The 15,468-nt window shown below is 33.5% G+C and overlaps 1 protein-coding gene across 1 annotated transcript in view; it reads left to right on the top strand.

The window, feature by feature from the left end:
* Positions 1–15,468, top strand: part of DPP10 (dipeptidyl peptidase like 10) — an 881,130-nt gene that overhangs the window by 856,427 nt on the left and 9,235 nt on the right. The window contains exons 20-21 of the mRNA XM_007494071.3: positions 7,462–7,656; positions 8,346–8,400. Of these exons, the coding sequence (XP_007494133.1) occupies positions 7,462–7,656; positions 8,346–8,400 (250 nt within the window). The remainder of the gene's footprint in view (positions 1–7,461; positions 7,657–8,345; positions 8,401–15,468) is intronic.

Raw genomic sequence — 15,468 nt, 5'->3', positions numbered from 1 at the left:
AATGTACTGGCTACCTTGTAGATGTAAAAGTCATTGAGAAAAAGTAGTAATATTGTTGAGAAGAACGTACTCTAGAATTAAATTTGGGATTTTTCAAATGAGATGTTATTTTAATGTATGTACTGTCAGAACCAGCAACAAGTGATCATATGACGCACAAGATGTTTTTAAACTTCTTGTGACAAGTGACAAGGTTGTTAAGTAATAAAAACCTAAATCAAGTCAAACAGCCTTAGGATAAATTACTTACAAGCTATTAACCTCTTCCTAGCACACAGGAAGGAGAAAGAAGTACTTATAATTGGTTCACATTGATACTCAGGGACTAAAATAGCAAAGCAATAAATGCATTTGTCCTCAAAGTTGACAACTCCTGTGTGATAGAATTTAAAGATAAGTATATTTTAATTATATACTTCTGAAGTTTTAAGGAGATGTTCAAATGAGGAAAAGTTGCCAGCTGTGTCCCAGGCTTGTTTGAAGCTATAGAATCTTAATGCAAGCATTCCAGGTCCCAAATTATAACATAAGTTGAGTAATATGTAATTGATAAGTTACCTCACACAAACTTTGGTAATATAATTTGAGAGATCCCCAGATTTTAGTTGATGTTTTGATTAAATATTGACCTGCACAATAGCCAAGGAACGGGCAGGATTTTGAAAATGGTATATGTGCGACAAATGCTTGCCCACAATTTTATGACTGTTATGTGAATTGTTGCTAATATGACCTAATATTTATAACTGATGAGCACTATACTAATGATACAGTGTTTCAATGATATAATCCTTTAAATCAGGATTCTTTGGAATTTTTGATTAGCACTTGCAGGGATACCAACTGAAATGATATTTTAATGACGGTAAAAGAAACTCAGAATCTGAAGAAGTATGTTGTGTTTGAAGAGGGAAGAAAGAGGGACTTTGCTTTGGTGTCCATCAAGCTTGAATATGATGATTTGTAGAGGGAGAGGGAGTAGAAGAGAGAGGGGAAGGTGAAAGTGTGAAAGCAAAGAGATATATGTTTTGCTTTTATAATTGGATCCCTGACCTAGGGATAATTTCTAAAATTAATGTATGTGATGTTGGTAAATAAGAAATGATTCTGGAATTTCTCTAAAAAGTTACCCTGAAGAGATTCCTGTATGACTTTGTCTTAGTCCTTCAGATGGCCTAGGTCCAGGAGATGATCCAGTCCTGATTTATATTTACTGTGGCAGTACTCAATTCATCACTTCTATTTTTAATGCCAAAATATGTAAGGATAACTGAGTGATCAGTCTTTGAGGGTATAGAAAATTTTTTTGGATTGATGATAAGCAGAATTTCTCTTATGTAATGTAATGTGTAATCTGTAATGGGTAAGACTTGTCTTTTAAGGAAAAAGAAGGCTTCTGGAATCTAATGATGACAAAGTACATAAAGGACGGAGAATGTCCTGGGATGGTTACAGAGGCAATTCAAGGCTCACTTTGGACTGGACATTTTCTGACCATCTAGGCTGTTAATCCTTCAGTGACACAATGATGGTATGAGCCAGTGACAGCTTTGGCCTGTACATGAAGCCCCTCACTATCTGTCCCTTGGGACATGAGGAAATGTTTTCCCTGTCTACCTTCTCTTTAGTGACACGTTCCCATAATCAGCACATAATGCAAATTGTAGAAATAAAAGTTTCCATTTCCCCAAACTACCTAATAGTTTAATAACTGAAAATTATCAATTAGGGAACATTCTTTAAGAACTAGGTAGAGTTATTAATAAATGTCTTGTATGTGTAGCCTTGATTTACCACAATTAAAGTTTGGATTTTGTGCTTGGAAAAGAAATAATCCAAAGCTTTCTGGATTTCCTTCAGGTTCTAGGGTAAAGAAATTCATTTTTGAAATCTTGTTACTTAGGTGGTTATCACTGTTATGTAAATGTGGACTTTGCAAAGGAATATTCTTTAACAAACATCACACGTTAATGCTGCAAATGAAACTTGGTAATCAATTCCTGTCAGAGGATGATTTCTGGAGATGAAATCTGTTGGCTATGATACCCAAAAGTTAATGTTTAATATCAATTTCTATTGAGCTAATTCTCTCGGTTGGTATCTGTTGCTCTAGTTTTTGCCCCAGTCCTGGGTTCTATATGTCTGCCTTAGGAACTGACTCTCCTTCTTGTGATCTGTCTGCTAGTCAAGGGTACCAGTCACAGGACATGTCCTTCAGGTCTCCAAGCCTTCAGGACCTAAGCACTCACTGCAGAAACACCCCTGGAGACCCTTTACCCCCTTCCCCCTCCTCGCAAGGATTCTATGCCCCTTATCAGCTATGAAAAAGCTACAGAAGCGTGGAACCATTGCCCCTGCTCCCTTAGATATTTGGAGAAGGAGGGAGATGGCATGGGACATTGTACCCCCATAGTGTAGAAGTTTTTTCAGGCAGACTATAGGCAGGAATATTCTTTTGCTCTCACTATATACCCTTACCTGACACGGAGTCAAAGGTTTGACTCTGTTACTAGTAGAGGAGGAATTGAGATGGGACAATGAAGCCTCCTGGGAATGGGCTGGAGCATCCTCTAAGCTGGCATATATGGGGAATGGATTTTGGTTAAAGATCATATATATGTTTGTCTATCATCAGGGCCAACTCCCTGCAACATGCCTGGTAAATTTCACTGTACAGCCTGGGGGCGGGAGACCCCTGCCTCATGGAGCCAGATAAACCCTGAGGTCACACTGCAGAAAAGGGAGGTCTAGGGGCTTCCCTCATACCAGTGGCTCCTGAGGTCTGGGGAATGATATATGGGAAACCAGGGCACCCTAATAAAGCTTGTTTTATAGAACAAACCTGCTCGGCCCCAAAGGGGGCTGCATTGCCAGCACAGCTACTGCTCTGCTTCTAAGCCTCTCCTCTTCTCCCTGTGGGGCTCATGATCTCCCACTGATCCCCCAAGAGGCCTGGTATTGGCCCCTACTTAATAAATTGTCTTATGTCTTGTGTACACTGGTGTCTGATGGCAGTCAAACTTTTAGCCTTGAGGTCTTACCACCCTCCCATGTCCACTGAAGGTGAGTCATGGATTTGATTCACCTACACAAAAGAAAAGGAGGGATTGAAGTGAGGTAAACTAAGTCATTGACCAGAAAAATCTATTTTTTCTTGGGAAAGTAGAAATCAGAACTGAGCTTTCCTGTGAAGGTCAGTCAGCTCAGAATAGTTAGAATCCATGAGAAAATAACTCCCTTACTGCCAGCAACTAGGATAAGATATATAAGGAATACCCTGTACCCCACACCACTGACCAATATAGCTTCTAGATGATAAGACTGCTTGCTCCATCAAGGTTATGTCTTGGGTTACCATTAATATATTACTACTAATTAAAAAAGGTAAAAACATTATTTGCTTACAGCCTATTACTTTTTTTTTTTTTTTGTGGTTGGACTCTGAATATTTATATAGATGATCACTAGGGATTTAATTTCTAAATCCCAAAATGAATTACTAAAGTAAATGGAATTTATGGTAGTTTATTTACAATAGAGGGAAGCTATTAAGAAGAGAGAGAGGAATGTCCAGCTTCCTCTAAGTCAGGTAGAAATCCTAAGGCCCTAATCAGGGAAAAGAGTCTCAAAGCGATGGGCCTTTCTTGGAGATTTAGACCTCTAAGAAAGGCAGGGTCACTAAGTTAGCCTTTTCACTCACCAGCTGTGACCATCTAAAATGGAAAGGCAGTCTAAGATCTGCATGAGTTCCTCCAAGGGTCCAGTTCCTCCAGTCCAACTTTGAGACAGAGAATCCTCTGTCCAACTCGAATGCAATAACCAAGTAGAATATCTCTTCTTCTAGACTCTGATCCTCTTTTTAAAGATCTTTTTCTCTTGTATCACCTCTCCTAAATTTCACGTCTACCAATCACAGCAGAAGCTTTTCTGCAAGACTGCCCACTCTTTAGTTCACACCTTTTCATTAGATTATATCTTTTTGGGTTACTTAATATCCTTTTTAGTTAGTTCACTTTTTGTAGTTACTTATCAGCTTTTTGTAGATTAAAATCTAAAAATAGATTGTGGATTACAATTTAATATTCACAATAAAGGAAGAGCTAAGGACCTTCATTGTTACAATCTGAAGATAGCTAAATCCAATCTTCGCAAGCTAAATCTCCATTTTAAATTAAAATTTGTGTTTTTCTATGTAACATATCTAAAAGTATATTTGTGGTTTAACAGGATATAAAGTCTTTCTTTAAGAAAAATTATTGACCTTTAAGAAATCATTACCTTCCAAACAGCCACAACAATGAACGGAGTGAGAGGAGGAAAATGTGTTTGGAATTATTTGATAGACAGGGTTTTGACTTCACTTTGAAGTCTAACATTAAAGACCTACTAAGACTGGATTGGAGATGATTAAAGATTAGATTTTTTTGTTTTTGTTTTTTTTTTTTAATACAAAGGCACATTATTTTTCTCTTGCATGGTTCTGACATGGGGCAGGGTCTGAGATTCATTGATTGGAGAACTGTATCATTATTTCTTAATCATAAGTCTGGAAAATGTGCTTCATTTTTCCTATTATAAACTAATTTGTGTGCCTGACAGACACAAAGAAGAGTGTCTGCAACTTATTTACATTCTGTTCAAAAATAACTTAGCTGTGAACTCCTGGAAGCACTTGTGAGACATCTCAAACTTTGAGTGTGTCACATGTAAATTACAAAATAATACCATTAGAATATGTTTATATTTTTATACCATTAGAAATTTTTATTTATTTAATTTTTTAAAAAATTTTTATTTAATTAGTCAATTTAGAACATTATTTCTTGGTTACAAGAATCATATTCTTTCCCTCCCCTTCCCCTTCCCTTCCCATAGCCAATGAGCAATTTCACTGAAAACCCTTAGAATTATTGAGGTATTTTGGAAGATTACCTGGCAGCTGATGTCAGTACTCAAAATGAGAACAACATTGTGGCTAACCCCTTAAAGACCAGATGGAAAGGAAAGTTTTCTATCTTTGCCCCCTACTCTTACACACTCACATTTACATTTCTTGGAGTTGTTAAAGCCCTTAATTGAGCTAACGACTTGCATTGTTTCATTTCTCATGCGTATGAGACAGTATCTCTCTAAAAATTATGAAGAGAACATTTTTACAGCTCCTATTTTTTTTTTGCTTTTTGCATTTATTGCACATGTTCTACAATATAGATGACTCTTGATCACAAGCACAAATATGTGCCCACCCTACTTTGATGCTGTCAACTTACCCTACTAAGCTTTAAGGCCAAAACCCATTTTTCCCTACTATGCCCCAGAGCTATTATTTCCCCAAAGTACTATATACTGGGGAAATTTCCTTTCCCCCCTCCTCCATATGACATCAAAATTTTTGTGTCTTATCCATCACCTCTAATTAGATCCACTGGACCAACTTAACCTAAAGTCCTTAATGGAAAAAAAGATTTTGGTGACTTAGGACTACTCATAGAAATGTGAATGATAACCATCATTGTAAGTTCTAGGGATTTTAAAATAAGGATATTAATTTACATGACACCTCTTATTTGATGCTTTGAGAGTTTTAAGACATATTTATGGGGGCAGCTGGGTAGCTCAGTGGATTGAGAATCAGACCCAGAGATGGGAGGTCCTGGGTTCAAATTTGACCTTAGACACTTCCCAGCTGGGTGACCCTGGGCAAGTCACTTAACCCCCATTGCCTAGCCCTTACCACTCATTTGCCTTAGAACCAATACATAGTATTGATTCTAAGACAGAAGGTAAGGGTTTTTTAAAAAAAATTTAACGATTGATATTTGTTGATGAGGCAAAATAAAATGAAAAAACAATGAGGAAAGACTCTCACAATTCCCCTGGTTGATTTTGGGCCTGATTTTGACTCCAAAGTTTCTAAGAAACTTTTCCCTGCTCAAATGATGGTAAGCTCATACAGATAATAAAGGAGCTAACATTTATTAATGGGCCAAATTTATCATTTAAATTTTAATTCTCTTCAACCACTCTTCAGGTTCATTTAGGTGCTATAGTTACAGTAAACAGGTTGCCATTCATTCAGAATCTTTGTTTTGTATTTATATTTTTGAGTGTCTTTCATCTATCAGATAATCAAATAGACAATTTTCTTGCACTATAAAAGACCCAAGAACATTTAAATATTATCTATTTTATGTGTTCTTGAAGTTTTTTGTGTTACTTCCCTCTAGTGAATCCTATGAACCCCCTTTCAATTTAATGTTTTGTAGTCTACATTCATAATTAGAGGAAGTGATAAATTATAGATAGAAAATTCATGCTACTTTAGAGATAAACAGAATGCTGTTCACTGACTCCTTAATGCTTCATAGACTTCACATTAAGTAAACTTTATCTAATCTAGCCGCCTTATTTTGCAGAGTAGGAAATAGACACAAAGAAGTCAAGTAACTCACTCTAGGTCATAGAGGCAGAAAATATCAAAGATAAATCTTAATAATACACTGGCTCTTTAATATGTGACTTTACTTCTTTAAACCTCCCCCCAATTAGTTAACTGAGAATCAATTATCATAAATGAGTCAACAGAGAAGAATGTTTTGAGATAGTGTGATACTTCGGCACTTCTACATATCAATATTCCATATAATTTCACGACAATTTGTCTTCTTGCCTCTGGACTATTCTGAGGTGTGAATAGTAACTCATAAATTCCTTCATACAACAATATTTTCAAATTGTATGTTTTGTCTACATAGAAGGTTACTCATACTCTAGAATTTGCTTTTGATCTTTACTTTTTGTTTTCCAAATATTCTAGGCCATTAAAATGGTCAAATGCCAGCTTCCCTTTCCTGCAATTCACTTTGAAGATGAAAAAGAATGTTGCTCAGTATTTGCTTAAAGCCTTCTTAATGTTCTTCTTCAACCAAAACCAATCCATGACATATTAATGCAGTAATTCTTTTTGATGCAATGTTCTCTGGAGTTATATATTCCCTGTTATGTTATTACAAATTTACTATATCAGTTCTGCTTTCTAATGTGACTTTTTTCCTTCTATATGAGATCTCAAGATATGTGTATGCCTTATTTCCCAGAAGCAATTCAATAAATTTATATATCTATCTATCAAATTGACAATCGGGTTTAGTAAAAGCTATTGAAAAACCATGTTGTTGCTTTTTTTTCCTGCTGTCAAGATGAACTAAATATAATTTGATGTCCAAGTCTCCCAAAGTATTTGGTTTTTCTTCGTATGATGAAATTCTGGAGTTTTCATTCTGAATTGTAAAATAAAATGCTTCAGTTTCTGTGGGTTTCTTGCCCAAATCAAGAATCATTTAAACAGACTGTATGTTTCTCCAAGCACTGACACTAATGCTAATGACTATGTTGTTGAACTGGAGTTTCCCTTCCATTTTCGATAGTCCTTGTTTGTATGTGATGTTTTCATTTTTGTAGTGATGAAGCACCAGGAAGCCAGTTGGTAACAGATAAGTTTCACATTGACTGGGATTCGGTACTTGTAGACTCTGACAATGTCATTGTGGCCCGATTTGACGGCAGAGGTAGTGGGTTTCAGGGGCTGAAGATTTTGCAGGAGGTTCACCGCAACCTGGGCTCTGTAGAAGTAAAGGACCAAATAACAGCTGTGAAGTAAGTATCTGCTTATTCTCCTTCTGTTTCTCTAGGATAACAAAATTCATATCCATAGTCCTAATGAACCTGTCCATTCTGCTGTTGTGTCCAAATACTGAAAAATCTATTTTTTCTATGCTTACTTGGTAATTAGTTAAAAGTATCCTGGTATAATTTTAGCATTTTATGCAAATAATCCCACAAGCCTATAGGGTAGTGGGGAGAGCACAATCTTATCTCACCACTTGAAATAGAATCTTTGTAAATATTAACATTGCCATAGGGATCTTATTATGTACAAAGCTCCACTTATGTTTTCAGTTCTGAATTATCCAAGGAAATTGTATACACATTTCAAATTCAGTAGAGTCCCTGTCATTCCAATGCACTATCCTGTGTTGTGTAAATGTGGCCTAATAAAACAGACTAAAAGGTAGAGGGAGGGGAGAAGTAACTACTATCCTGGTTGGAGTCAAGGATTTATGTAAGGAATAGTGAAAGAAAAAATTCCAAATTTAAGCTGGATCCAGGCTATGCAAATCCATTAGAGGCCAATTATAATTCAGAATATTTTCCATTACTACAAAAACTGTGTCCCAATAATTAGCCCAGTGAGAGTTTTACATAGAATTTCAGTGTTGAGTTATACATGAGACTCTTCCACATTTGACTCACTAAGATGAATTTTTTTTTCTTTTCCATTCTAGGTTTTTACTGAAGCAGCCATACATTGACTCCAAAAGACTAAGTATATTTGGAAAGGTAAAGAGCAAAACTATTAAATTAATAAATGTATATTTCCATAAATATATAAAATATCTATATCTATATTCTATATCCCACATTTTTGTAATTCTCAATTCATTAAACATATGGCATATTATATATAATCTGTAGATAAAAATTATCTACTGAAAATATATATCTGTAAAAAACTTTTAATATACTCAGAAGTATTTTGCACCTTCCCCACTTCACTATAAAAGTAATAAATGTGTGTGTGTATGCACTCGCATGTGTACATATATATATATATATATTTAATTCATAGTTCACTTATCTACTGCCATTTGGGAAATGAAAGGAACAGAGATAAAAAGAAAAATAAGATTTACTCCATATCTTCAAATAAACTAAGATATAAAAAATGTAACTTTCAATCTAAAGCATTATACAGTAAATAACAATTGATTAGTATAGAGTATAGATAGTAAAAATTATAAGAATTCATTAAAAAAAATCAAGATCTTTGTACTAGTGAAATTTACAAAGAGTCTAAGGAAGAAATAAGATTTGTCATAAGAGGAGAGGTACAAGCCATATGCAAAAGCACAAAGTTGGCATTGCTTCAAATGTATTCAATAGTTAATGATTAGACAAATGGAGTAAAGTTTCTTTTGAAAAGAATAATAGGGAGATAAGATTATAAATGTACCATTATGCTAGATAATATAAAACCCTTAATGAATTAATAAATCAGATTTTTTCCTATAAAAATAAGCCATTACATGTATTTTAATAGAGAAGTAATATGAACATCTTAGGATGATGAGTCATAAAATTGGAAATTAACCATATCTGGATTAAAAAAGGAAATTCATGTTTTATTTAGCATTTACTTAAAAAATAGCTATCTGTATGCAGCAAGATCACTTCCTAGAAAGAGCAAAAGTCAAAAGAGGAATTATTAGTATACAGGAAAGACTTATTTTAACCTCAAAGAAACAAGGTTTAAACCAAGTTCTCCCACTTACTTTATATAAAACTTTGGGCAAGTCATTTAACCTATCTAGACTTGTTTTTCCTCTCTACATTGAGAAATTTAGTGCTCTAAGTCCATGATTCTGTTATATATTAATATTTGTATTGTGTATGTATGTATGTATGCAATGTGTATATATATATATGTTAGAATAAAGAATCAAGATTAAAACATGGCATAGTGTGTAGTTTCAACAACCTCAACAGTTTAGACAGAATATCCACACAAGAGCAGAAGAATCAATTAAAATAAAAACTATGATGCCAAGTAGAGAAATGTAAATGAATGCCACAAGGAAAAGATCTAAAGAGCTCAGAAATTATATTAGACAACAAAAAGTTTTCTAGATAAGTTAGAAAAACAAATAAACATAGCAAACAAAAACTTACAAGTTAGAAGTACAGATTCACTTCCAAAACATTGCAGAAATCTAAGTTGCAATTGTTTTTCAGTACCTCAGTTGTGTCAACTCTTGGTGACCCCATGGACCATAGCAAACTGGGCACTTATGATTTGAAGGGCTTATATTCCTATATCATGTCTTTTAGCATTTTAATAATGTCCCTGAGGTGTTCTTTGCAAAGATTCTGAAGTGGTTTGTCAATTCTTCCTCCAGTAGATTAACTTTTGTCAGAATTCTGAACTGTCCTTTATATCCATCTTGAGTAACCATAGTCTTCAGTGAAGTTGTGATATCATTTAAGTGGGTATTTCTTACAATAGTAGAAAATTTCTTATCTACTACTCTTAATTTATAACTAATTTTTCATAGAGTGAAAATGTAGTAGAAAATTAGTCAGAAAATAAACTTGAAATGAGATCCAAATAATATTGAAAACAATTATAGTTTGTAGTGGAAAAAAAGAGATTATTTGATAATTTTATAGTCACCTATTCTTATTGACAATGATCATGAAACTACTATATTTTTAGTACTTTTTGGTACCCATTTCATTATGTAAGGAAATATTAGTAGCCAAGTGACAACAAAAAAAATGAAGAAGGAAAAAATGCCTGGACATGATGAAAAGTAAATCTGTGTTAAAGATAAAACATTTTTAAGGAAAACTCATGATTGATTTTAAAAAAGAGGATAATTATAAAAGAAAAGAAAAAATGCAATTGGTAACTTACCAAAAAGAAAAATGGAAAAGAAAAATAAAATAATAGTGGTTGTTCACTGATTTATAGGATACAGTTTGACATAGTGGCTGTGAATGATAAACAGAACAATTATATTTTTATTTTTAAAAATAGGGAAGATAATGATAATAGGGTCTATGGAGACAATTGCATTTAGCTTTATCTATACTGAAAAATGACAATATGACATTAATTAATACATCACCTAATAGTAGAGGTGGACATAGAGTTTGGAGGAAAGTTCAGTAGTAGGCATTTAGAGTAGGAATGGGAGTAGAATAGATGTCAATTAAGTAGCAGGAATACCATGAGATAAATTGAGAAAGAGAAAGTAGACATCCAGAGAGAAAAGAGCAAATGATGACAAAGATATAAAATTTTGCAGACAGATGGCGGAATAATATATTTATAAAGAAGCAACTATAGTAATATGTATGAAGGCATTAAAGTTTCTAAAATACTTTAACAATTCTTTGAGGTAGGCAGGATGACAAGTATTATTAATATCTTTTTAAAATGAGGTAATAAAAGATCTTATAGGAAGTGTCTTTGTTCTGAGGGATTAAGTATGTTAGGCTGACTATCTGTTCCATTTTTCTAATCTAGGTCTCCTGACTCCAAGTCCAACATTATTTCTCCTACATCTATATTCTTTTAGTGAGAGGAGATGAATAAGGATAATAGAGTACCACTAAAGTTAGTGGAGAGAATAATCAACAGAATTAGAAACTGTACAATGGGCAAGGATACTGAAACTTCAAAAAGAAACCACTAATTCTATTAAATGGGTATTTGGTATCATTAAGAGGGCAAGAGAGAAAAGTAAAAGTTGTCATTTTGTTTATTCTTGATTGTTTTTTCATGTAAAATCATAGAACAGTTAAGATATTTCTCTTTTAAATTGAAACGAATTGGGAAAGCAGGAGTAGAAATATTGTGATCCATCTGGTTATAAGTTTCTGAATAGTCCTTTGATCAGATTTGAAATGTTCTTTAATTATAACAAGTATTTTTAAGCACCTGTTATGTACTCCTCAGTGTGTTAGGTATAGTATATAAAGATAAAAGTGAAACATTTCCAACCCTCAAAGAACTCACATTTTATTGGTAGAAAAAAATTACTTACATAAATGAATATTAATTAAAGATGGAGTAATTGGGAGAATGACACTAAAGCTGGGGGAACCAGGGAAGGCCTCTTAAAGAAACAGGCAGTTGAAATAAGCTTCCAAGGACTTAAGAATTACAAGAAATATTTCATTAGGTCATTTCAGGAACCTCATATTGAATATGGCCTGTTGCTTAGATGTATTAGATAAAGCATATTTTATACTTTACTAACAGTAAATTTATTTGTAGATAATTTTGGTAAATAAGAGCTGGTTGCAATTATGAAATGCTTTAATTATTTTGTTCTGCTGTTTCTTTCAGTCTTGGGTTAGTGCTTGACATTTCAGAGATGCTTAATAAATGCTTACTGACTTGACTATACCCATTCAGTGTTCCTGAGAGAGGTTCAATCAAGCATTTACCAAAGAACCTAATACTGGACTGAATAAATAATAGCTTACAATTAAAATACAGATTTTAGAGCTTTATATGGGTTTGAGATTATAAAATGCTTTTTCCCCCACCCAAAACAGTGCTATCAAGTACGTAGCTAATATAAGTGTATTTTTCTCATCTTAGAGATAAGGAAATTGAATCTCAGAAAGGTGGAGTAACTTGTTAGTATATGTCAAAAAAGGATTTGGAACCAGATTTCATGGATTCTTTCCACTAAAGACATTGCATTGAGTTGAATGAACAGATTAAATTATGAGTTGTCTTCAATCTTGGTTTTTACAAAGTGATATAAAGGAGAACAAAGTCTCAGAGACTTAATAATTCATTGATAAAGCAACTACAGATTTTATGAAGGTTGGGTAATCATTTCTACTGTGGCTTAGCAGGAAAATTAATGTTTCTAAGAAGCTAATTCATAGTAAAGAATAATGAATATGAATATATTGGGCTAATCCTTATAGATGAACAAATGGTTTTCATAAAATGATACACTGGCTGGTTGTCTAGGCAAAAACTTATCAATTTTTTATCAATTTAATCTGATCAAAGAGCAAAGAGCAAAATTTCTGTGTAATAGTTTTGTTATATTTGCTTATTTCAACCACTTTATAATCTTAACTAAGACCATGTCTTCATAGTCGGACATCACTGAAATACGCAAAAGAATACAATATTTCACTATAGATTTTGTACTGGGTTTAAAATAAATAACATTTGACTCAGCTCAGTATAATGAAGCTGTTAAATCTCTCCAACAATAAAGGTGTAAGCCTCACCCACATTAAGATAGTTTAAGCTTCCTTTTTTAGAGACTTTCATAGAGATAATTATGTTCTATGATTTTCTAATTTTCAGTATCAAATAAGACATGAAACTATCCCATTTAATATAGTACAACAAGTATTCATTTTTGCCTCTGTTTTATGCAAGGGCCTGATAGATGCTAATGATACAAAGGAGAAAAAAAACCCAATAGCACATTCTACCTAAGAGTTAACTTTCTGAGAGATACAACATCCAAAGAGAGAAGTAAATACTTAATATTTTAAATGTCAAGAGAGCAGAACACCTGATGGATCGAGAAAGACATATTGTAGGAATGGTCCATAAGCCAAACCTCGAACAAGTTGACTGCTTACAAATGTTGGTCAATTCTATCATAGAGATCTTGCTGTACAGAAATCAGAGGGAAGAGATATCCATTACATATGGTGAATTCATACTAAAAGACTGCATGAACAAAACTTAAAAGTTCTTGTCCTCAAGTTGCTTAAATTCTATGAGACATAAAATGTTTACAGAAGAGTAAATGGAAAGTAATGGAAGTTTAATTTCAAGAGGAAGAGTTCTCAAACTGATGGTGGTTGCAGAACAGTAGGGAAGTCCATAAAAGTCTTCATTTTTGATATCTCAGTTAAAATTTATGGAAAACTAGTGATTCTTTGTAGTAGAGGAAAGAGGATGTTTGAATTAATATACAAAGTGTGAATATTCCTCTTATATGCCAAAATTTCATATTAAATATATTTATTAATAACTTTCAAGTGCATATGAATGGAATAGTTAGTAAAAATTCATTTTAAAACATCATAGAAGGTCAGCTAGGTACGACTGTGGATGGAGTGCCAAGTTTGGAGTCAAGAAGCCATGAGTTCAAATGTGACCTCAGAAACTTCCTAATTGCATGGCCCTGGGGAAATCACTTAACCCCCCAAACCTAGCCCTTACCACTTTTCTCTTTTAGAATTTATACTAAGAAAGAAAGTAAGGGTTTAAAAAAAAGGGGTTGGGAGATACAGCTAGGTGGTTCAATGGATTAAAAGCCAGGCCTAGATACAGGAGGTCCTGGATTCAAATTTGATCTCAGACACTTCCTTAGCTCTGTGACCCTGGGCAAGTCACTTAACCCCAATTGCCTAGCCCTTAACATTCTTCTGCTTTGGAACCAATACACAGCATTGATGTGATAATTGATGTGATTGATTGATGTGATTGCTTTGGAACCAATACACAGCATTGATGTGATAAGATGGAAATTAAGGGTTGTTGTTGTTGTTTTTTTTAATTTACATAGAACTCATAGTAGCTTCTCATACTTTCCCTCCAAGTAGAAGTCCACTAAAAGGACAATTGTTCATATCAGAGATGTCTATGATTTTTTTTTTTAAGTTAAGAGATTCTTATTCTTTGACCTACAGTAAAACTGCCAGTGCTTTGAGTATTTTCTTTTATGTAGGATTCATTGTGGGGAGAGAAGGGCATGGACAAGTGACACTGAGGATAATAGATGCTGAGGGGTTGTGATATGCCTCTCTGGAAAGAATGCTTTCACCAGTGAGATCATAAGCCCATCAAAGTATTAAAAATAAAAGTAATCAAATCAACTGTGCATGCATACTTGATGTTTGGGAAATTGTCCAAATGCCCAGTATACCTGCATCACAACCAACAAACATAGGCTCTATTGAATATTTAAATATGTATTTTGAAATCTGAGTTTGGCATCTTAATCTAATCAATATACTAACTCTAATATGCAAGACTTCTTCTTTTGTGGAGTCATGCAATTTTGTTGATTGAGGAAAATAAAATGAGCCACAGGAAAGACACACAATTTTAGAGGAATTTTGTTTTTAATACTTTTAATATTAACTTATTTTATAAAGGAATTCTTTTTCCCAGTAGAAAGTAAATAAAAGCAGTATTTTGAAGTTCAAACATCTATACTTATTAAATGTAACTAAGACACTTTAGTGAAAATTACAATTTAGTATCCCTCTATGCTAATATATTTGAATCAACAAAATTAAATGCATCTACATTTAAAAAAATTCAAAAGTCAAATGTGAGATACAAAGTAATATGTATTTTGAAAACAAACTTGCACAAATCCATATGTACAAACCAAATCCACTTTTTCCTTCAAAAGTATTACCTTATAAGACTATATAACTAGAACTAGATTAGGGTGAATAATGAAATCTCTGAAGTTTTGCAGCAAGGCTATATGCCACTGTTCAGAGTCATAGGGGAGTTCTTTGGGAATGACCTTCAGAGATAGTTTATATGCTAAATGAAGAAGGAAGCCTCATCATTTTATTTTCATCATTTCTTCTTTTTGATTCCAAATTGCCTTACCCAAGCTTGTCCATCATCTTTCAAATGCTTCTCTTTAGCTATTTCCTAAAATCAAATCCAGTCCTCCAGGCAGAAATTTAACATCAGTGTGTAATATATACACAGAAATATGTTCAAATAAAATAGACTAAATAGCTTAATTGCTGAAAGTCTATCAACACAGAGATAATATAAGAATTGTTAGAAAATGTTTAAAGTATAACATAGCAATCTCAAATAAT

Source organism: Monodelphis domestica, chromosome 4, assembly GCF_027887165.1.
Source record: "Monodelphis domestica isolate mMonDom1 chromosome 4, mMonDom1.pri, whole genome shotgun sequence".
NCBI classification, from domain to species: Eukaryota; Metazoa; Chordata; class Mammalia; order Didelphimorphia; family Didelphidae; genus Monodelphis; species Monodelphis domestica.
This window is presented reverse-complemented; position numbering and strand designations above follow the sequence as displayed.